Genomic DNA, 25,221 nt, shown 5'->3' on the forward strand with positions numbered 1-25,221 from the left:
AAACAAGACTTTCCCAGAATTTCATTCAGATCTCCTGTGCATTCATACAAAGAGCATCGCTGAGTCTATCTATCCATCACTACTGACAAATTCCCAATACATGCCAGTGACTAGAAGATGGAAAGCTCTGCATCCTATACCCAATTCCTCAAAGCCACCTAGTCACCTGAAAATAAAGTATTTAATCAATCAGGCTATAAGACCACCTCTGCTGAAAAGCCTGTGATTGCACTCCCTTTGATTTATAGAGTATGCATTACTGTCTTTTAGTGCCTTTCACTGTGATATGACAAGGCCCCACATGGAGCTGGTAAAGAGCATTAAATGAACAAGAACAGTGAGATTTGTGGTATCCCTAGGGGCCAAAATCTTCATATGACCCTTCTTCTGCCCTTTAGTATTTGAGCTCTGACATCTCAACAACTTTAATAGATACCCAAGAGGCAGAACAAGAAAGGAAGATCTTCGTAGTCCATCTTGTCTTTTTTAAACGCTGAGGGATATTAAAACAGTGAAGCAAAAATACTTTGGGCAAAGAGAAACAGGTAACAAGACAGGACTTTAAAGTAAAATAGTAGTGTATAGATAGTGACACAAGAAAAACATCAAGAAATCCAGATAGCAATTACCCTGTCCATATCAATTTCATAACACACAAAAAAAAATCAAAAGCTTTGATTTATAATTTCCAAGGTTAAGACTCAATTACATCTCTTGGGGTTGGATTTCCAGCTTACAGATTACCTCTGAATTGTATTTAATCTACAAGACATGCCTTATAATTGGCCTAATGTCAATATATAGCTTCATAAACATTCTGGATTAAGCAAATATAAGCAGTAACAGAAAATATGGAAAATAAAAATCCTGTCCTGTAGAAACTAGCATTATCAACAGTTAAGGATGATAAATATATAAACACCAACATCTATCTTTAATCACAAAGTAATTTAGAAAAATTATGACCGAGCGCTATTGCAATTAAAAGGAAATGTAGTAACTGAGTTCAAGGGGATCAGAGAATGCCTTTTCACAATGCAAGATGAACAACATAAAAGGTTTGGTTTAACCACCAGTAAATATATAGATCACTTCCACAGAGAAATGTGATCCCTGTTTTATAGATGCCATTATCTCTGGGAATTCAGAAGGGGAAGGAAATGATTCTTCATAGTTGACTAAAACAATACATGCAATTCATTCTGTGAGCACACTGGGTAATAAAAATACAAAAACTAATAATAAAAAACAACCAACAAAACCATGCTCACATCTTTTCCCTCCACCCACACACCTTTAGAGAAAATTAGAGATGAGAGGAGGTTACTCACCGTTGAGGAGTCACCGCTTCCGGTCTCAAGCGTAGCTCCCTCAGCACAGGTGGGTGGGTGGGTAGAAAGTTGACTAGCCCTGCCCCCATCTATGACATCGCACTCTACCTCATAAAAGGTAGTGAAAGTGCTCTGAACTCCAGTCTGATTTCCGAGAGATACAGAAAAGAGATAGTGAGAGAGAGAGCAAGAGAAATACTGCGCCGTAGCGTAGAGGTGAAGAGAGAGGAAAGCGTGTGCTGAAGGAGCTATGCTTGGTCAAGGAAACAGGGACTCTTCCACGATGAGTAACCCCGCTGTCTGGTGGTTCCTCTCACTTGCTCCCATAGCACAGGCTAGGCATGCAAGCCCTAACGGGTTTGCTGACTGGGAAAGGGGATGAGTTTTGGCACCTTTTGGTGAAAACCAAAAGACAGGCTAGAAAGCTCTATCCCCATTAAAAGCTGATTGATGTCAGATTGGACATGATTTTGGATGATAGACTTCAGAGTAGTATTATTTTAGGAACGGTTTGGAAATAGCACCTAAAAATAAAAGCACTGAAGCAAGCAGGAGAAATTCCAATGACTACAACTGGAATTACACTTGTCCACCAGTGCTGAATTTGTTCCATAAGCTTTACACAATCCAGCCCTCTGGACTCACCCTTGAATAGAGTCAGCCAGAGGGGAGGCCACCTTCAGCAGTATTTGAAGAAGGTCAGGAAAGAACTATGTGTTTTTTTTTACACTGAAATTGAGGGCTGACAAACTGTGCTGAAAGAACAAGTGAGGGAAGTATAAAAATTCTGGGCATAGATTTATTTACAGAGCACACTTTAAAGTTCCAGAAAATATCAATAACATTGCAAAGAGGTGATGCTTTAAAAGACCACAAATTTTTAGACAATGAAACCCTTACAAGCTGAAGCATATTTTTTCAAACGACTTCCCAAGAAGATTTTTGTTTGAAACTGAAGGGCTTAAACTGGGATATTCATTCTAATGTATTGTAAATGGAATTTTTATCATCCAAATTCTGGAAAAGCAGGTTTGGGAGTAAACATAATTGCTTATATTATCCATTGGGATGTTCTTAATAACGTAGCTGTGTACTGGAAGAAAAAAAAAATAGAAGAAGAAAAAAAGAGGTATATGCTGCTAGGCTTAACTCCATTAAATAAAACTGCTTGGAAAAAGTGAAACTATTCATGTACCAGTAAAGAGTGCTAGCATAAGATTCTATTTTTTGGAAGATGAAAAATGAATGCTCCTTAAATCTCTCTTAAAGAGTATGTATTAAAAGCACACAGAGTTAACATTGACCTTTTCCCCTAGGCTTTTTGCTGCTACAAGGATCATGTAAATTGTAATCTAATCATGATTATTTTTTCAGTCTTAGTAATGATTAATGTGTACTCCTTGCTTTATTTGTGTGCTCTTTGTTTTTCTCTCCATTCCTGCTATCAAAAAAAGAAAGTGTGCTACTAATGTTTGGTACTATTCACTTCCCCTAACAGAGGTCAGGTGTTTTCTTTTTTCTTGACCTTCAAAGCTTTTATCACAGTCTAGTCCTGCAGTACCTGTAGAAGCTACTTTAAAGCAGTGTATTTGTGAATGTAAAAACTCAATTGGCTAGTCCAGTTAACTAAATGAAGAGTTATTGTGATTGTTAGAGATGATAAATAACCTCAGAAACACAATGCAAAACTAAGCTGTAGCTGAGTAATGCAAAGTGATGATAGTGCTGTGAAAATCAGTTCAGAATCGAATTAAACATATGTCTAACTGATTTCTTGTTACATGGTCTTGATTTCAAGCCATTTGTCTATGAAGATAGAGGGGACACCTCTGATGCCCTTTTTATAAAGGAATAGATTATGATATGCCATTCTAAACAGCATGACCTGCTCAAACGGCTTTCTACTATATCGTTTACTTTCCCATTTTCGACATGCATTTCTATTAGTCTGCCAAAGAGAAAAGAAGATTTGAACTTTTAAAGCCTTTTACAGTAATATGTACCATGTAGAATTTAGTTAATTCACAGTTTTGGTATTTTATGACCTGACTATTGCACCACAGTTGTTTTTGCCAAATAAAGTAGGAATATATTTTGAACTCCTGTGACTACCAGGCCACAAGAAACCTCTAACAAAGCTTGGTCATTTTGATTAAGAGAAGGATGTTCACAGGGTATGTCCTTAAATATGAAAAATATTACATTTGTAGTAGCAGTTCTGAGAGCTCCCAAAGAGAAATAAGTTGTCTTTTATTGAAATAGAAACATATGGATGTAGCACAATTAACTTCTGGAAGACTGAGGATGGAGAAGGATAATTTCCAGTAACAACACAAGAAATGTAGATTTGATCATGATAATGAGAAAACAGTTCAATAGACTAGGTAGCAGATAATATCCAAGATGGAATTTTGGGCTAGCACTGCTTACATATGAAATTTTGTTTTGGCCTAATTAGTATAATAACTGTAGTCGATAACAAGAAAATTAAGGGAAGAGCAAAAAAGATAAGACTGATTTGTGAACATACATTAGAATGCATTGCTTGCCTAAACAGTGAACAAAAGCAGAGGAAGAATATACCTAACTGAAAACATTTTAAAAATGTATATACATGCAAGGAAGGAAGGAAATCTTCCAGCTGTTCCAAGGAATATACTAAGATTAATTAAATGAACGCAAAGAGATAGTAAATGAAGACTTTGATTTTTATTTATTTATTTTTTGTCTTAAGAGAAGCCTAACTGCATAAGAAAGTTATGTAAACACACGTCAGGTCATTGATTTGATTACTTTCACCCAGGCACTAGCAATCAAGGAGAAAAAAATGGGTCCATGCTCAGTTTGACATCAAAGATTTGTTGGACAAAAAGACAAAGCACTTTATTTCTTGCTTAAATGATGAACAGATGATTAGGAATAGACAGGAACCATTAAGGTACCAGTGGATGCCGTGTATGAAGTTTGAATACAGCAAGTTTATGAAAAACTAAGAAGATTACCAAATGCTCAAATGCGTTCCATGTTCTATGGATAAAGACCTAGGTAAAGACATTTTACCTACAGAAGGTAAAAATGGATGTAGGTAAAAAAGGGATGTAGGTTAAAAAGGGCATACCAAAATGTCAAGCTGACACATACCATAAAAGTTTGAGACCCTAACACAGACACGCATGTGACCCAAAGACATCCTGTTGCTATAGTGGATCAATTTGATGGGTCAATAGCTAAACCTTACTTGCTCATTACCTGTCATAGCCAAGGAATGGTAAAACGTATAACATCCCATCTGACTCAATAAAACTGTACCATAACGTTTTTTTTGACATTGGCAATGCTGATATGAAAAATGATGATAATGTTTCTGCAGGATTTTGGATCAGAAATTGATACTCTAACTCAGTTTTATAGAATTCTAATTTGGTCTTTGATGAGATTTAGGACAAAAAACCTGTATGCTTTTCCTCATTTTCTGATAATACTACTAGTTACCTAGTAGCCTAGTTCATAAATTTTTTTGATGATGTATTAGGTAAAATAAGAAAAAAAATAATAAAATAAAATACTAGAAAAAAATGCTAGTCAGTTTTTCACTTTGACTCCATATCAATGTTTTGAACACATTATAAAAAATAAAACTTCTTTGTTGATGAAGCTGCTTATCAGTTAATTAAGATTAATGATGTGATGTGAGAACAGACATTTTTTCCTTTTCTTCTATAAGGTTCATAAATAATAATAGCAAAAATAGTATGTTCAAAGTGTGGAAGAAGCATTTCAGAGGTAAAAGATACAAGGCAACTGTTAGCCTTCCTATCCCAGTCTGATCCCTTCCTAAAGGTTATTATGACCTCCTGCATTTAATGGAAATACGTCCCTATCATGAGTTTTATTAAGTCCTTTGTTATAAGCTGTTTTGTTCAGTATTTTAAATTAATTCCACTCAGGCTGGGAAAACCTGTTGATGTTTTCCCTTGAGGTTATGTCTTCTTGTCTGAGAGTGTTTCTATGTGTGTGTTACTCATTGCAACTCAGGTTGTCAAGAACTATAATTAAAGTGAAGGAAACCGATAAGTCTGAACTGAAGTTGTTGTTCTTTTAATATCTGCAAAAGCATCATCTGATAGTACTTTAAAAGTGAGATTAAGTCTCACCACTATTCAAATGAGGAAGTGAAATCATTGTGAGAACTAAAAGATGTACTTCTGCAAAAGAAAAAGAGTCCAAAATTTCCTATTGTGTGTTAAATTTTTGGTATCTAAATTCCCATGTGAAAACAAACGAACAAACAAACAAAACAAAACTAATTCTTATTTAAAGCCACGGTGTATACTTATTAGCAAATCTGTATTCTGAACTATGGAAGCCAACTGCAAATGCCATGGAGGAAAGGATTCTTATTTAATACAAAATGGTGAAACTTGTTCAAACCACCTCCTTTAAAGGAAGTAAGACAGAAAAGGAAAGGAATGTGAGATCCCAAAGAAGTCTTTCCTTATAGCAATTTTTATAGGCATAGTCCTTCAGGACCATACCTTAGGGAATTTTACAGTGGTCTCTAGGGCTGGTGCAGGGCTGGTGCAGTTTGCATCAGAAAGCCAATTTCCTCATATTCCCAGTTACTTCCCTTATCATTTAACATGACCTGGAATAGAGAAACTAGCTGGACTGAAGCCATATATGTTGCAATAGCAGATGAGCTTTGGATTTTAGAGTAGTTACTATTTTTAAAATAAATACAGCATGTAACGAAGTATATACATTAGTATTTCTGTCAAATCTAAAATCTCTTTCTATAATCAAATTTGTTTCAGGCCTTAATCTTGAATGAATTTTTAATATTTTGCTTTGTTCTCAAGGAATTAAATAGCTTAATGTTATTTGGTATGCTTTTCTTTACAGAGAACTCTTCTAATGAGGAATTTCAGTAAATGTAATCTTCAGAAATTCATGAATATTTGTTACCTGATAAAGCACAAGAACATGTTCCCTGTAGCTAAAATGCTTCTTAATAAGGATAAAAGTCTGACCTGTCAAAATCTTAACCTTCTAAATGTAGACATATAAAGAGTGTGTATATTTCTTGTGTCCATGAATATATTCTAATAAAAACAAGTGGAGTGTGATTTTGGTTCACAAATTAACTTGTAGATAACATCTTTCTGTTTATGCAGGATATATTGTTTCATATTTATGTGTATGTGTGTATGCATGTGCATTTATATACAATCAGGTATTTTCTCTTACTGCATATGTTTCTGCAAAGTCTTGTTTCAAAAAACTGTATCTTCAAAAGAACTGAGATTGTTTCTTAAGTATATTTTCTTCTTCAGTTTTTCAGATGTGTTAAGCTGCATTCATCTACTTTTTCTTACATTATACCTTTCCTTTCCATACACTCAGCCCACCACCAAGCCATCATTACATAGCTGCTTTGAAGAAATAATGACAATACTAATATGAAATAAGAAAATTGTCCTTCGAAAGTCTTTTCTGCTATTATGTATGTGGATCATACCTATGATCCACCAGATGCTAAAAACTCAGGGTTTATCCAACTCTACAATCCAGCAACACTTATAAAGGCAAAACCATGTAAACTCAAAGATATAAATAAGATCCTATGGGATCTCCCTCTTAGCTGAATCCCAATACCATACAAATTTCACTTGAGGGAGACCTCTGGAGATCTCTTACACAACTTCCCAATTGAAATGAGTTGATTGGCAACATGAGTTCATCTCAGCTGTTGCATAGTCGACCTGGGGATTGAAAACCTCCAAAGACAGCATTTGCACAAATTCTCTGGGCCGTGCTACTTTTACTGAGAAGCAGCAGGCAAGCTTCATCTAAGGAACTAAACCTTCGTTATTGTTACATATTTGGAAGAGGTATTGTTAGCTGGATTTAAAGTCAATATATAAATCTATTTATGATCTCTTTTTCCTATTCATCTTTGAGCTGCAGAGGATAATTAAGAATTCTTCACTGTTTCAACTTTCAGAAACTCCTAATACAGTGTTTCCATAAAATACATCATATATAGTGAATATATGACCATGAGGTATTTTATCAGCATTCATTTTGCTTAACCAGCATAACTCACTGATGTCTTTGTCCTTTAGGGGTAGTAAATTGACTCAATGTCGGGATGATAATTTTTTTTTATGTTACCAAATCATCATGTGGTCCCTTTCTTGGACAGTGCATTGAGGGATACAGCCTGTTGCCAGCATGGGTTGGAGACTCCTGTATTGGTCACAAATAGAAAAACTCAAAAAATATGTTCAAAATAAAGGTTAATCAAACCATTCATATTGCTGAAATGTTTCATACAGCAAAGTATTTTGGAACAGGGTACACTTGCTATGGTTTTATTTTACCTTCTCATCACTAAATATGCAAACATTCAAACACACATGTAGAGGTTACTTAAATATATGTATTTATCCCAAAAAGTACAGCTGAGACATCTTCCCGTATTTTTCACTTTCATTTCTTGCAAAGAAGATGACATGAGCTACAGCCCAAAACACAATGTACATCAAGGTCCTTCATTTTCCCCATCTAGACCCAGCACACCTGTCCTGGAAGCTATTCTTTTACAATGGTACCTTCAGAGACGGAATAAGTATGCTAGGATTTTATTTTCTGTCCTTGGTTGTTCTACTAGGAGTAATAGGAGAATAGAGATTACTGTAGAAACCTAGCGAGTTTTATTGTCCTAACTTTACATCAGTCCTTTCCCCCCACTGCAATTCCTTGATTCCATATTCCTACTTACTTGTTGTTTGTCTTTTCTTGCCTTGATCTTTTTGTATCACCTAGTTCAGGTTTCCTGGCTTATTTCCTTGTTACCTCTAAGTTATTTCCTTTACCCAATGTCCCCATTCCAGGACTCAGTACAGAACTCCTTTCCACCAACGCCTCCTGAACAAATCTCTTCCCATTCCATCTCACATAACTATTTTCACAGCATGAGTCTATGCTTATTTTTATGTGATTTTATGTATATACACACAAGTAGTTTCTGATGTGCTTCCATGTTAAATAATCAACTTTCTGAATACTGAGAGTAAAATTATTTTTTTTTTTGTGAATTTATAGGAAACCACTGTTGCAGGTAACACCATTCATGATTGCTAATTCATTTTTTTGTCATTCTAACTTCTTACTACAGTCTTGTGGATGAAGCAATGCATAAAAGTGAAAAGCAACAGGAGGCAAGGAGGAGAGGGGAGGGGAGGAGATAAAATTTCTATAGTGACATCTATTAATCTTTAAGTGCTGCTAGGAAAAGTATAGTTTAAAATGTTGGTCATATATGTGTTCCCTTTCAACACACAGTTTTTTTGAAAACCTATATGCCTTAGCTTACATGTTTTCTATTGAAAACACTGACACTCTGCCAGTGCAAGCAGCCCAGGCCAGAAACATATAAACAGTCCTGTCTGTCAGGTTGTGTCTGTGATTTTACTTCATGTAGCATTCTGTTACAACTCAAGTAAGACCTATTTTGTTGCTAGCTAAACAACAGAAATAACTTTTTTGTGTTCCTGAGAATCTCAAAGAAAAGGAACCTCACAGTTTTGGCAATTTACCAACTCACCCTTCAGCAAACTTTCTTTTACATAAAAGCTCAATTCTTACCTGATTCAGGAAGCATTAAATTACTTTATTTACCAAATGTGACAACCACATTTTTTTCTATAATCTTGTACATTTTAAATGCAAAGATTCTCTCTGATTAATTACTTAAAAACAAAGATAAATAAAATAAAATAAATTAAAATAAAATAAAATTAAACTAAATTAAATTAAAATTAAAAACAAAACCAGAAAGGCCTTCCAATACAATGAAATGAAATACCATGTCAGTTGCTCTTAAGTAACTACTTATTCACAGGCTCTTACTCTAAATTCAATGAGGGATGGTGTTATTTACTTTTAATAGGTGAATTCAAGTTACCTGACTTTTCTATGAGTCTATGCAGTTCATAAGCAGCAACTTGATACTTCACAGTCCCTCTGCATAACAACAGCACGGGGTAGTTAAGGGAAATTCAGACTTAAATGAAAGAAACGGATGCCATTTAAGTGATTTCATATTACTAGATTTAGGAGTGATAGGCAGAATTGATAAGCAACCTATCCACCAGCTCATCTGTAGTAATTCCCAATGCACACTGTTAAAATAACTTTTTTTTTTCTTTTTTTCTTTTTTAAATTTGATGAGAACTACCTATTTCCAGTTACCTCACTTTCATCACCAATCAAGAATAAGTGTAGAGACAATTATTTAGCATTTTCTAATGTGTTAATATTTTCATGTATTCACCCTCCCAGATCATCTGAGAATTTTCGTACTGTCCCATCCTCATACACCAACCTGTGCCACCTAAAAAAAACTTATTGGGGTAGTTCTAGCATTTTTATCTTTCTTATTACCCCAAAGTCACCAAACAGATCTCCTAGATGAAGTCACAACCTTAGCAGACCTGTCTTGTATCTTCAAATCTTTTAAGAATCTGTCCCTTAGCATCATAGATGAGCCTGTTATGCTAATATTAATTGGCTCTTGAAAATAATTGGAAATTGGACACAAGTAAAGTATGAGTTTAAAGTATGCCATGGCTATTGATTCAGTATTTTTGGACTGTATTCAAAGGTACATGGCTGTTACTCTGTATGACACTGCATTTCTATCTGGCTTAGGAGTTTAGGATTCTACGGGCAAATTTTCCAATAACAGGGCTGATTATGTCTGTAGAGTTCTAAATCAAAACTGAAAATTGTAGGAGGTAATGTTAGGTGATTTTCTTAGATTTTGTTCAGAATAATCCTGTTAGAAGTAAAGCTACTAACATAAATAAGAATTAAAAAAAAAAAAAAAAAAAAAAAAAAAAGCAAGCTCTTACCCTAAATAGTATTAGGATAGTAGGTAAATGAACTGATCAGCGGCAGAGCAGCAGTAAAGAGGTAACTGGATATTTATTCTATGGTAAGAAATGAATATATAGATATTTTATTGTAATGGTCTAGTTAATGAGTGTCAGACAGGAATTCTAAGCATAAAGCAGCCCTAGAGTTAGAAATCTGATTCTTCATCCAAATGCAAACATCATGGTTCAAACGAACTCTATTCAAAAAAAATAACTACCATAAAAGGGTATCTATTAGCATAAACTAAGGATATGTAAGTAGCGTTTATTTTATTGAGAGCAGCATATGCTCAGCACCTCAGAGAAATCATTCCAATACAATGGTGCAACTGATTATAAAGCAAATATACACTGCATTAAATAAACTGAAGCAAAAACAAACAAACAAACAAACAAACAAAATTTGATGTGATTTTAGTTCGTGATTATATTAACATAGGTGGTTTATTGTTAGAGGGAATTAGAAATTGAATATTCAAATATAAAATTACAGAAACATGTATCTGTTTATGGACTAAGGTCAAAGAGACTTTTACCAGGAACAAAGATAACGCCTAAAGAGATTTTTAAAATCTTTTTAATTTTAAAATATTAATTTATTTTTGTGTTTATCAAGCTTCTGCTTCTCCATTTTCTTTACTTTATTCTCCATAGTCTTCCAGCTTACAAGGTTTCGCACTGAAGAACAGATATTACATATTTTATTTTATTTTATTTTATTTTATTTTATTTTATTTTATTTTATTTTATTTTATTTTATTTTATTTTATTTTTCAATACTGAATTGGAATCAGTACTTAAGATTTTCACCTTGCAACATAAAGGGCCAAATCAACACATAGTATAAATTGACTTTCCACTATTGACATTAAGGAGGTTATGCTGATTTATGCTAACTCTCCATTGACATAAGTTATCTGGGGAAAATAAGTTTGCTAAGTGCATGAAGGGAATTTGAAGGGAAAGATCAAAGGAGAGAAAGAACTGGGAGAAAAGGAACGGGAAAAGGAAAGCAGAAAATGCAACAGTGGGTTATTTCCGTTACTGAAATAATTTCCACTTCAGAAGTTTGACACTTGCTTACTTTTTGACCTGTTCTTCTATTTGCAGCAAAGTCTATGATGAGCCCTTTCATATGCTGTATATGCTATGCTAGTCTCATAACAGTCTACAGAGGAAAAAGCAAAGCAGATCAGCTGTATGATTATTACCAGAGATAAACCATACAGAACTACAGAAAAAGAAAAAAGAAAAAAGAAAAAAGAAAAAAGAAAAAAGAAAAAAGGGGAAGGGGAAGGGGAAGGGGAAGGGGAAGGGGAAGGGGAAGGGGAAGGGGAAGGGGAAGGGGAAGGGGAAGGGGAAGGGGAAGGGGAAAAAAAAAAGAAAAGGTGTCACCAAAAGATATATAGCACATTATACATTATAAACATGGCGTGTTTGAAGTTGTTGCAATATGTTTTCCCCTGACAGATTAAAACTAAAAAAGCTGTGGGGTGTCTTACACCTGTAATTTAGGTTTTAATTGGTTTTATACCTCTTTCCTTTTTACATAAATATACATGTGCCCATACATACATTTATACATGCATATGAATGCATTGTTTCCATTTATAAATACTGATTAATACTCTTAATAATGCAAAAATTCAAGCAGAGATTATAGTCTTCATAATCGTTCTGAATCACAACTCATCTTCAGGATCAATCTGAATTTTATTGTGATTCTTTGTAAATGCAGTAATAAATTACTGTATGGTAATAATCACCCTGGTTCTTGATATTTACATCAAAATACTTTTAAATATAGTGCATTCACATAAACTTACTTCAATAGTCATAGTTTTAAAGGAAGTTTAACTCTGGATTTCTATTGTACTTCTAGCACTGTACTGTATGCAAGTTGCCAAATAATGGTATTTCATTTAAATGCAAATAAAATACTGTTTATTTGTAATTGGCTATCCAAGAGAAAATGAAGAAGAAGATGGAAGCAGAAGCGGCAAGTAGACAAGCAGATGTAGATGTGCACTTGGATACCAGATATCTGGATAGCGAAGGAGCATACAGTAGCCAGCACCTTGAAGATAAACAGCTTGGAAAACACTCTCAGGAAAGCACTGTACTAACTATGTTATTGCAGATAACAAGATAACATTGTCAAAAAGGGATGCACAGTATCAAACTCTCTACATCGTCTCCTGTTCAGAGCAACAGGAGAAGAAGCAAACCGGGCCATCTTAAACGTTTATGTATGTCAACATTACTGAGTCTTTGGAAGAGACTCAAATAATTTGTGGTTGAAGCTAGTTTTGCCTTGTCTGCAACTGAGTGTAAAAACCCAACCAAACAGAAACACAATGGTGATGAAGCCTGGTAAGCAGCAGATGCTAACAATGCCAGACTGGAAATGAAGTCAAGCGGTTCGGCCACTTAAATTTCACAACGGATGGTGATGTTCCAATAACGAATAGATGCTAGAGATTCACAATGGCTTATTCAGCTTCCACATACACTGAATAAAGAGACTCAAAAAAGAAACACACACAACCACAAAAGCCAAGCTGGTAGAAGCACTGATTCAGATAACTGTAGATGAATATGAAAATTTAATGGGTATGATAAGCTCGACCCAGATGGCAGTAGGTAAGAAAAGATCATAGCGTTTACTATGTAGCATAGCTGCCAGTGATATAAGGACAGATCACTCCATTAATTCCAGGGAAATGGAAGAGGATTTTCCATTGCTGTGGGAAGATTGAGGTATTAAAATTACATAAGTACGTACGTCAAGAAGTGAAGACCAATTGCAGGACAGACACAGGAACATTTAAGCAGCTCCTTTTCAGAATGGTGGATCCAAGAAAGCCTGGCAAATGTTTAAGACCTTCCACAGTGCTTAGCAAAAAAAATCATAATGTTATATAGTTGAGAATATTTGTTCTGACTTCTGATATGTTTGAGGAAGGCCAGTGATTTCACTGGGGAATCTTATGGATGAAATGATGGACACAGGTTGTCCTAACAATCTTCGTACTTGATTGGGCTTAAACAATTAAAGGGTGCTTTTTCAAAACAGCTTTTGAAAACAAACTTGTCTTGAGTATGTTGGGTATCACAAACCACCACCATTTTAAAAACACACTCAGGAGAGTGGAACATATTATACATTTACATACATATGGTCTGTATTTGAGCTTGAAGATAGCAAAGGTATCATGGGGCTAATACTAGGGTGATTAGTTAAATGAACAAACCAATAATAATTATTTTTTTAATCTTTTTTTGAAGAGAATTAATGGCTACTACTTGGTTCTATTAATATCTCAGAAGTACAGAGTACAGCATTAGGAGAAGGAAAGAAAAAATAGTTTCAAAAACACAGAAAACTCATTATTTATACGAGCTCTGCTGCATCTTACTGACTTTATTTCTAAAAATGATTGTAAGTAAAATGTTTCAAGTATTCATTGGAAATAAATAACAGAATGGGAGAAGGTATGTAATCATCGGCCTGGGCAACTGTATTTGAAAACAGCACGTGCATCAAAAATTAAAATGTGTTGCTGGCCTTCCAAGAGTTTTTGCTAAACCTAGTGTGCATTGGAACCTGAGTGAATGAAATCCCATTAGTCATCACCATCTTAACAATATGTACTTCATACAAAGCTAGCTTCTGCACAGAGGAAGGAAATTACCAGTAGTAACAAAGGAAAGAAGATTTATTATGAGCAAATATACAAAAGCTCCAAATAATTATAATATTCACAGCTTGGCAATGACTTACTAGGCTATGAAATTACTTTCCTTTTGGAAGAATGAAGATTTTACAAAGTTTCTATAAACAAAGGGTAATTGGAAAAACCAATTGGTTTACGCAAATTATTGTAAGGTCTGGAATAATGGTGATAAAATTTTAAAACGACTATTCATGAATCACTGTATTTTTGTTATATACATTACTGTCATCAAAAATGCTCCATTTTAAGTACTGCAATGGGAAACATAAATGGCTAAATACAAATACCAGCTTACCCCTGATACAATAAGTTCTCCTCCCAGGTTTTGAACTTCTGCCTTCACTTTGCTGCAGATATTAAGTTGGTGGCAGTAGAGGGCAATGCGCTGTAGGTAGGCTAGCAGATCCTGTTTGCAGGCTGAGTCAGGGCACTGCAGACAAAAGAAATATTTGATTAAATGTAGCTGAGTTTATATGCTTATTATAGAGAGGTAATCAGAGGAGATAGTGACAATACATATATAATAGTAGGTGGCCCATTTCTCTTTGTCTTTCTCAAAGATAACTTGCTGAAACACAAAAATTAAGCTACCTTTCATTAAAGTCAAGCTTATGAATTGTAACCTGAAGATGCTCCATAAGGTTTTTGTAAAAAGGAAAACCTTTCAGTCAGCCACTAATGAAAGACAAAGGAACTAACATGATTGCTATGTTTTGTGGGGAGGTTCAATTTTGAGGATATCAGTTTGTACAGAGCAGAGGAATCTGTTGAGTAGGCAAAAGACTATATTTGATCTGAAACTCCAGGTATCAGGGTGCCTGCTAGGTACCATAGTTAAGATGCAATAGGGACCATTTCCAATTAATTACATCCACTCTATTGCCAACTGCTGACTGTCATGCCAGCTTCTCTGGCATTTGCGCAGACTTTCAGAGGAAACAGCTCTGCTTCAGACTTTGCAGAAGCCAGGGCCCTTACTGACACATTAAGTACTCGAGGCAGATGCGAGCCTGCCTGGTTTCAATATCGACAGATTTGGCAAGCTTATTGTTAATGCCTAAATACCTTAGTCTGTGCCAGAGGGAAACAATTTACTAAACTATAAGTGAGATATTACACAGTGTCTCTGGAGATACCATCAGTCTTGCAGCCCTTCTTAAGAATACAATGAGATAAGTTGGGCTCTAAGCATGTCTATGGGATAGCTTTTCATACTAGGTGGAAAGCTATTTACAGTCCTGTACCATTTTGAATGCCGTGTGCTATCAATCATGTGTTAATACAAATTACATTAGGTCAAACACAGTAGACTTAATGAAGGTTTCATAACAAATACAACTAGAAAAGGCTCAAGTGTAATTTATTCATGGTCTTTGGGACACTTAATAGAAACGGCATCATCCCCCACAATATCAACAGTTTAATAAACAACACTCTTATAATTAATATTCTTAGTGTTGCCCTAGAGAACAGACCCTAGTAATTCACTCTGATTAGAAAGAGCTAAAAGGGCCCACTGGTAACAGCATGTCTAAAATATACTTATCCGGGCTATCTAATAAAGTCTGACTGCCAATGATCTTTGAATGTATTGCTTGGAAATCAAAGATTTAGGGACTTCCAAATGCATTTTTTAGCATCTTAAAAAGTTTATACTCAGTTTTTCATGTGTAGGGTGAAATATTATCACAGCACTTAAACAAAACTTGATAGAATTAAACACATATGGGTCAAAAGCATCACAAGTTTTGACTTGAGATGACTGTTCTATCCCCAATACCTAATGCCAGCATGGAACGAGTTTGAGGTGAAATAGTTGAAATAGTTGCATATAGTATAATTTACTGTCCTGAAAGCAGTCACTTGCTTTTTCCTCTCCCTTTAAAACTAACAATATATAAAGCTGGCGGTTCACTGTGGCAGTTAAAATGAATCTGCTCCATACTTGCGACAATGCTATAATGCCTCTCTTTCTCATACAGTTGCCGTATCTTTAAAGTATGAATCCCTGAGAGACCTCTTCTCCCTACTGGCAGCAATTTAATACAGAAATATTTACCCTACTCTTGAAGTCTATGAACTGAAAGAAATGAACTTTAAAGTAATACCTCTAGAGAGCTGACAAGGCTTTAAATACAAGTACCTTGGAGCAAATGAAACTGTAAGATCTCTCTCATTGGAACAGTAATTAAAAATGCAACTGTCCATAAATAGCTTATATTGCACGAGCATCTCCAAAGTTCTGGAAAATATCATTAAACTGCAAGCATTAAAACAAACACTTCATTCTCATGGTGATTTTACTGTTTATTATTAAAGTGTGTACGTTACAATTGTCTGAAATTTAAAATGTGACTCAAGCCCATACACTCTAAGCACAGCATGTTGTTTATTTTACCTCAGGTTTCTTGAAAATATTCCACCTTTGCAGATATTGTAGATTGGGGATTTCATCAGCTGACAGATGGATTTCTCATTCTTACACTAAAATACACAGTTGCTACATCTGACGGATGGGAATGGGATGAAAACCCCAAATACAAGCTTTCTAAGATTATGGAAAAACGTGCAGATTCAGGTTTCTTTCTTGCCACTCTGGATCATGTTCCCTAGCAGGATGTGTTACATGATATTGCATGCCTCCTTGACGACAAAAAATAAATACTTATTTTGAAGAGAAAGACTATAGGCAAGGAAGTTATACTTCCCACTTCCAGCAAGGTTTCTGCTGATGACAGTGAAAAGAAACGGTAGGAAGATGACAAATAACGCCAATACGTATATAAGAGAAAAACTCTACAAAGAAAGTATTGTAAAATATTTTACTATTAGTGATAGAAGATCTCACTCCTTCAAAAGCTGCATAAAAAGTATTTATAGAAATGTTTCTACAAAGAGTATCTGAAGCGAGGCACCCATACTCATAGTTAGGTGGTACTATGAGGTTTTCACATGAGTTTTTACAATGTTATCATCACCGACTCACCTTCTTTTTTGTTCTAGATCACTAGATGCACAAGGATTACAGATTTTGTTGCCCAAGGCTCATTTGCTCAATGTATGCCAGCAAATCAGACATTTAAATTAGCATTTGGTGAACATGCAAAATGAAAGATGAAGGAAATCAGAACTAGTTGAACAAATAAAAGTTCTTAACCCAAATAAATCCCAATTTTTTATTTACTTCATTTCCCTATACTCTCTCATGCTTACTAAAGAGTATTCCAGTGGATTGTTAGAGAAAAGAGATTTATTTTTTATTTTTTCAAAGGGAACAAATTGTCAACTTTAATTTGCATAAATCTAAAATTAGGTACCTGGAACAAAACACCCGGATATGAAATTTGGCTCTTGACTTTTATACGATGCTTTCTCTTGCTATCCAATAGATAATAAATAATAGATAATCCAATCTGAAAGAAAAGGTCTGAATATAGCAAATTTATTTGTATAGGTATGAAATGAATTTGTTATTGGGACTGTGGACACAGATCCTAGAGCATAGAGCAGGGCTCTGTAAGATGAAGAACACAATACCCTGCAAGGGGTATGCAAATTGAAGACAGGGAGTCAGCATATCCTGAGAAAGAAAAGTGCAATAGCAAGGAACTGCTGGAAGAAAGAACTGAAACAATATAAGAAGTCCTAGGCATATGGCAAGGGCAACAGAGTGTCTAAGTCTACCGCTTTCATGCCAGCAAATATATTAATCTAATTATAATAGTCTCCCCAGTCCAGAAAGTGAGGTTGTGGAACAACTCAGGAATTTCTGAGGTTTTAAGATTTATTTATGACTTTTCTGAACTGCAAAAATCAAGCTAATTGCTACAGAAGATACCCCTATCCTGAAAAATGCAACTCATTGATAGAAATTATATTCATGCTTGTTTGCTTGTTTTTGTTATTACCTGATCAGCTACCGCCCGTGCCAATTTGTCCATCCTTGATCCTGCCTCTGCAATCTTCTTGGCTGCATTAATCACATCTGATGTATTCTTCAGTGGGCCTTTACCTCTGTGAAATACAATTATGAACAATCATTCAAGGAAGCGGTTTTAGTGATCCTGTTTGGTATTTGATTTTAAAACAGCAACAGGAATGACTTCTTACCTTATTACAAAGATACCTTTTAACTACTTTGTACAGTACAGATTGATTAAGATATTGGTCTGCTATATTTCCTCTCTTACAAAATGCCGCACTAGCAATTTAGTTTGATGGTGCCTTAAGCACATGAGCTACACTAAATGTATATGCATTTTTAAGTGCCCGTTAAGCTGACATTCTTTCTTGACTACACAACCATTAAAAAGTATGTTATTCTCAAGCCAGTGGTTGATGTTAAGCTTGTCAAGTCTAGAACAGAATGGCACAGTATAGAAAACTTTTTTTTAATATATATAAAAGACATAAAACAAAGATTCTTGAAGCATAATTGTTAAATTTAAAACGTATAATTTGTTTTAAGATTGATACTATACTTTTAAGATGATGTACAAACATCTGATTTTAATCATTAGAGTTACCCACATATATTTGAAAAAAAAAAGTCACTGCAAACTTGCACTGTAGTTTGTTTCAGACACAAAACTTTAATCCTGTTTATAAGAATATTTGCTACTGCCCCTGAGAATGTCACAGTTGGAAAGAAGCTGATTTCCCTTATTTAATTAATTGTGATACTATGTGGAGAAATACAGCTTTGGACAAGGTTAATGGAAAATCATAAGATCAAACTTGGATATATTAATGTAAAACTGAAGATGTTTTTTTCTAAGAAGAACATGTTATTACTTTCACATCTTTTTCATCTGCGATGCCAAGGATAACACGTTTGGGGTTTATTATGGGGTTTATATGTCACAGGTTTGGTAGCAGGGGGCAGCAGAGGTGGCCTCTGTGAGAAGTGCCTTGAAGCTGCCCCATGTCAGATCAGACCCAGCTCCAGCCAGCTCCAAAAGGGACATGTGGAGGGACGCGGAGCAGTGAAGTGAAGAGGCAGAGAGTGAAAATGAAGGCGTGGTAGAGATTAAGTGATATGGACTGATGGCAACCCTCATTCCCCATAGCCCATCAGGCGGAGGGGGTAGAAGAGTGTGAATGGGGGGGAAAGTCTTTTTAGCTTGCTTTTAGTTTTTCACTGCTCTAGTCTGTTAGTAGTAGATGTAGACAAATTATATTAATCTCCCTAATTTGTATTAGGGAGATTAATATAACCTAATTTGTATTAGGGAGATTAATATAACCTGTATCCCATTGTATTTTCTCCCCCTCTTCCTTTGAGGTGGGGGAGTGAGAGAGCGGTATGGTGGAGTTCAGCTGCCAATCGGGGTGAAACTACACACACTGAAACATATTTCCATTTTTATCTTAGAATCATAGAATTGTTACAGTTCTTTACATACTTTCATTTCCACTTCAAACAGATCTTGAAACACAAGTATCTAACTTCTGTTGAACTTAAACTGTAACAGAAATTCTTCATAGTGACCTCATATGCTTTTACATTAATTACAGCAGCCAATTTGACTGTCAGAAATTCCATACACTTGAAAAAAAAATCTATTTTAATAGTGCTGAGGTTACAGTCAACCAACATGTATAAAAGGCTTTGTTCTGTTTTAATGGAATATATTAAACAAGTTTTTATTAAATCTGATGTAGACAGGGCTGCACTCTGCTTTTTTTTTTTTTTTTTTTTTTAATTTACTTCAAATGTGCCAGTGGTTTTTCTCTCATTCTCATATTAGTTCTGTTCTTTTGATGGTAGAAAACACAATTACAAAACTTTCAATTTGATGCTTAATGGATCAAAGATTGTCCAGAAGGTTGCAGAAAGCATTGATATTCTGGACTGTTGCTTGAGAACATTATTTCTTCATTACGTGAAATGATGGCACTACTTGGGCAGTTTTTCACTCTGTTTTTTGACAGAAGGATCAGAGAGCCAAAGACAAGAATAATACAAAAAGTAACTAAGACTTCTTGAAATCATCACCCTTCAAAGAAGGCTCTGCACTCTCATTTGGTATACAGAAATTGTGAGTCTGCTGCCAAAAGAAGAGTTGTGAAAGCAAAAGCTGGGAGAAAAATGAGTAAACTGAGAGAATAATTATTCAGAAAGAAATACAGCAGTCATCTATTCAAGTGTAGGCAAACTTTCTCTATATATATTTAAATTTAAAATGCATAAAAATATTTGCTGATACCTATACCAATTAACTACCCATGTAAATTAATATTATTTACATACAAACATATGTATAAGGTATGTGGAAACACTGTATTGTCACTGCAGAGACTTTTTTCTGAAATGGGCTGAATGATCCAGACACAAGGCATTTTAATCGTGACGAAAGACAAATGAAAAGAGATTTTTGTCTAGTTTTATTTAATCAGATTTTGATAAATGCCATTTATAATTCTGAACTCCCATTCAAAATAAATATCAGAAAAGCTGTTATTTATTATGGTGACCTGTAATTCAAAGCATATTGTAAAAAGTTATCCCTGGTGTGATTAATAATATGACCATATTTAAACAAAATAATTCTGTTTACTTGATATCACTACTGAATGGCCTTTTGATTCTTTGCAATTAGAAAAGAACAAGACATCAATAGAAAAAAGAAATGAAAGAAAAAAAAATCGTTACTGACAGACTACAATGAAGTATTAGATCAAAACAGTTTCATTTAATTTGGTATTTTTTTTTTAGAAAGTTCAGTCTTCAAAATTATATAAATAGTTTTGCCACTATTTTTGATTGACACAAATTGTGTTGAAATGTTGAAAGTTCAGAAAGGCACGTGCATTTAGATGGGTACTAAACAAAATGTCAGTTGAGTGTCTGTAAGGTCACAGACTATCTTTGCTGCTGAAATTCAAGATGATCTGCAAATAAAACAAATTTGCAAATAAGACAAAAACTTCAAGTATTTAATCCAATTTGGTGAAATATCTAGAGCAATCATGCACAGAGAACTGTAGAACCCATCCCATTATGTATGACCCATGTTATCAGTCTTTGCATCCCCCAAAACACAGTGCATCATCTCAATAGGCTATAAACTGCAACAAAAAGGAAATGTATGAAGAAGTCCTTAGCGTGGATTATTTTGTCCTTACCTAGTAAAGTCTGTCATTTCCATCATAATCATGCACATCTGCTTTGCCAACACAATGATGTCATTACCACTGTCGTCCCATTTGGCTACCTCCGCATCCAGCTTGCTCTTTTCTTGGTGGAATATCTCTACCTGCTCAGCAATCTTAGCCTTTTCCTCCTGGGGAAGCTGAGCCATGATAGCCTGGGGAAGAAAAAGGGAGAAGCTGGGCATGAAAAAAGGATGCTAGAAACATATTTATTGATTCAAACTGCATGCCCAACTTCTAGCTTCTTTTTATGGCAGTGGAAGACACTAAGCAAAGTCCAGCAGACATTTAGTTACTGTTAATACAGGCACAAACAAATTCACAGGATGTTTGTAGGTCTTCTTTTACCTTCAAAAATGTAAAAATGATCTAATGCCATGATATACAGATTCTTCACCACTCTATAGAAGAAGATTAAGATTTAACAGTAATTACCTTCAACCTTTAAGAGAAAGAAAATGAATGAAATCTACTGGAAATGGCAGACTGAATTGCCAGCAACTCCTCAAGTCTCAATCTCTGTCATGAATACAGCAGTTTTCTGCTTAACCCAACACTAAAATAAGCTATGACATGCAAGATAATACATTTGAAGTGAGCTGTAATGAATGTACCTTTCAATAAAATTTAGTAGTCTAACTGTATCTTGGAAGATATGCAAAAAGACACTAAGCGAGTTGATACTAATTTGTCTCGACATTATCAACAAAGCAGAAAATTCCCCCACCCACTTAAAAAGAAAAGAAAAGCCTACAAAATTATAATAATTATTTCTGAAGATCAAATGGACACTTCCAATAATGATTTCCAAGTTGAGCTACGATTTGGCTTTAGGGCTCTCAAGACCACATTTAATGGGGTGTGACATATATTTAAGTGTCGTTACATTTTTTCTTGTTTATGTCACTTTCAATCAGCTGACATCTTTCTCTACATATTCTTAAAACGCTCTTGGCTTTTAAAAATTCATAATTGACCTTTTCCACAACTGAAATTAAGAAAGGTTATAAACAGTAGATCAGAAAATGAGAAATTTGCAAGTTAATCAAATTAAAATTCAACACATGACTTTTAATTAGGCCTTATCAATGTAACTCAGCAGTTTAAAATGTTAGCATATTAGTCTTTCCACAGAAAAATGTAAGTCAGTGTAAGTCAAGCTAATAAATAAATAAATAAGCATACATATAAAACACTAAAACAGTCGAATTAACTGAAATTAAAAGAATATGATGGGAGCAGTAGAATTTGGAAAGCTGGTCTGTATGTCTTGCATGTGGTTTCTCTCAGTGGGCAGCTTCATCTGCACAGCCTTTAAATTGGTGTGCAATGTTTTAACATTTCTATTCCAGCTGCTGATACATTTTCAGAGGAGCTATATCCTGCAGCAAACGCAGATCATATATTCAAGTTTTATTCCTACTGAAGACCAACACAAGCTTTCCTACCGAAATGCTAATAGCTTTATACAGTAAGCATATTAAACAAATCCATTACAATCCACAACTTAAAATCTAGCTTTTCTAAGGAAAAAGTTCAAATAAGATACTACTGTGCTTAGCAGACTCATTTCAATGAGTCACTCAAGACTTAAGATTGTGGATGGTGTCACTTCTTCTTAGCGTGTTTTCATTTTATGTTTTCATCCACTTGTTGCTTCTTGTGACATACGGCATTATAAGTTACCCAGTAATGGGACTGTCTTTATAATATATTATGCTTATACAGTGTGCAGCTGATCAAAGCAGAAGGTTTTAAGTGCAGCAATGATAATAACTGCAATAAATGTAATACAATTTAAGACTCCTAAGTCCCTAGGTGAACTAGATTCTTTGCAAAAGTATTACTGCAGCCTGTATTTGTTTTTTAGATCAACAAAGATGACATGATAACCAATCTTAGATGCAACCTAAAAAACAATGACTACAAAATACCAATATTACACTTCAGTACCTTTATATTTCAGACTTACTTTAGTAATCAATTAACAGAACTTTATGCTCTTTAAAATAAAAAAATACCCCAAAGATATTAATGTACATCCAGCGTACTCATTATATTTCTCAGAGTAAGGTATAGGTATCCAGATGTCTTTCTGCAACTCTTCCAACTTCATGCTTTTCAGTGCCAGTTCCTGGTCACCCAACTCACTGGGATTGGATCTGCAATCACACTGGTCTTCATCTAGGTGGTGAGGTTACTAGTCATCATATCCAGGCAACCCAATAACAGACAGTAATTTTTTGTTCTTGGGATACAGTGACAGAGAACCAGCTCTTCTGGTATCTGGTATGGAATGTTTACTATCTGTATTCAATATTCAGTGAAATTAATTTAAAAAAGAAACTTCCACACATTTCATTGTACCTGTCTTGTATTCCTCCCATACCTCCAAATAAACTTCATTTAGGTTTGCATTACCCTTCCTTTTCAGTGTCTAAAACGTTTACTTCAAGTCCTAACGTACTGTGTGTCGTCTTACAACAGCTGACAACTTCTCCTTCCACACCCTTTGAACTATTCTTTCAAGCCACCATTGCCTTTTGGCCTTCAATGTTCTCAGCCTTGCAAATCCTCTTCCAGAATTCAAGGTAAGAAGTTACCTTCCCAGCTACTAGCTTTTGTTTGAGAGAGAGGGTGTGTGTGTGTCTGTGAATGTGTACGTTTCTCATTTAGTTCATTATTTCACTTTCAGCAAGTTCTATTACCAGAAGAAACCTGCAGAAATGTGCAAAACAGCCATGGAAATAATCCAGGTAGTTCCCAGTACTCCAGTGATTCTCCGCTGAAAAATTCTAAGGCCTTCGTTGTTGTTGTTTAACTCTCTTTCCTGCCAAACATATTTTCATGATGTCATTTATCCCCCAAATGATACTTCTGTTATTGTTATTATTATTATTTTAATCTGAGCTGAGCAGCATGTTTAGTGAAAGGTAAACTTTCATCAGAGAGTGGCAAAGAATCATAGAACCTATGTGTCTCTCTTGGCATACGACTGTGTCAACAAACTTCACTTCTCTGGCACCTGTGACCCCTGAAGCACTCATCAGCTTAATTTGCATTCCCCATGCACAAACTAAGGTCACAAATCACAATGAGTACAGTTCATCATGATATAATTACCCTGGTAAAATTACATTGATTCAGTAACAAATGTCTTCAATTACAATTAAATTACAGGGACTACTCCAGAGCCTAAACAGCTCTCCTTGACAAGTTTGCACACTGGGAAACATGACAAAAATAAGATTTTTTCTGGATACAGTACATGGTGCCCTGATGGGATTTTTTTTTAATTTTTATTTTTTAATTTCATTTTTTAATTTGCTGAATACTGCCACAGTTAAAGCACATTCCAAACTTGCACGGCCTCCTCCTACAGCACTTACCAGAGCAAATAGGTGGTAACAGGGTATAACCTAAGCCTAAGGAAAATCATTCAATAAACTCAGCACTTTTCAGATAGGTGAGACATGAAAAACTTTAAACACCTAGGTGAAATTACTCCTGCCGTTTAAGTGACCCTGACGATCTGAAATTTGCATGTGCTTTCTGAGGCATAGCTTTCATTTGTAGCTATACAAACACTTAGCTTAGAACATGGGTTTTATACTCACCCTTGCACTTTGGCCAGCAATAAGTTGGTCGTCTTCAGTTTGAACACTTGTTCGGCTGCGAACGTCATAGTCTTCCTGCTCAAAGTCTGAATCATCCTCTAGCTCTTCAGGGGTCTAGAAAGAGAGAATGGGAGAGAAAGCATGAGAGGGGATGACAAGCTTTTAAAGGATACAAAGTCCTATGTACAGTAAGTTCTTATTTCATCAACTACCTGCCCAGGAAATGCTGTTTCTCTTTCCTTTTAAATTAATTTTTCTGCCCAAGCAGTCAAGAACTGAAATTGAATTGGCTTAAAAATTAAGTTGTTTCAACTTTAGTTTCCTTTACAAATGGCATATATCATTACCTTGCTGTAACTTTTTAAAACTCTGTTAACATGATGAATGCAGTTCCAGGAACAAACATCTTTTGGAAACATAGTAACCGGAATGTAGTATT

The 25,221-nt window shown here is 35.0% G+C and overlaps 1 protein-coding gene across 3 annotated transcripts in view; it reads right to left on the minus strand.

Moving 5' to 3' along the window:
- CTNNA2 (catenin alpha 2) overlaps positions 1 to 25,221 on the minus strand; it is a gene marked incomplete at both ends in the record, with an annotated part of 418,840 nt that overhangs the window by 13,702 nt on the left and 379,917 nt on the right. Inside the window, 5 exons of one of the 3 annotated variants that reach the window (XM_084286114.1) lie at positions 1,332 to 1,475; positions 14,306 to 14,440; positions 17,919 to 18,024; positions 21,139 to 21,320; positions 24,783 to 24,896. In XM_084286114.1, the coding sequence (XP_084142240.1) occupies positions 1,332 to 1,475; positions 14,306 to 14,440; positions 17,919 to 18,024; positions 21,139 to 21,320; positions 24,783 to 24,896 (681 nt within the window). The remainder of the gene's footprint in view (positions 1 to 1,331; positions 1,476 to 14,305; positions 14,441 to 17,918; positions 18,025 to 21,138; positions 21,321 to 24,782; positions 24,897 to 25,221) is intronic. The other 2 variants (XM_084286115.1, XM_084286116.1) reach the window with 2 other exon arrangements.

The sequence above is a fragment of the Netta rufina genome (genome assembly GCF_964035555.1).
Source record: "Netta rufina genome assembly, chromosome: 4".
Classification (NCBI taxonomy): Eukaryota; Metazoa; Chordata; class Aves; order Anseriformes; family Anatidae; genus Netta; species Netta rufina.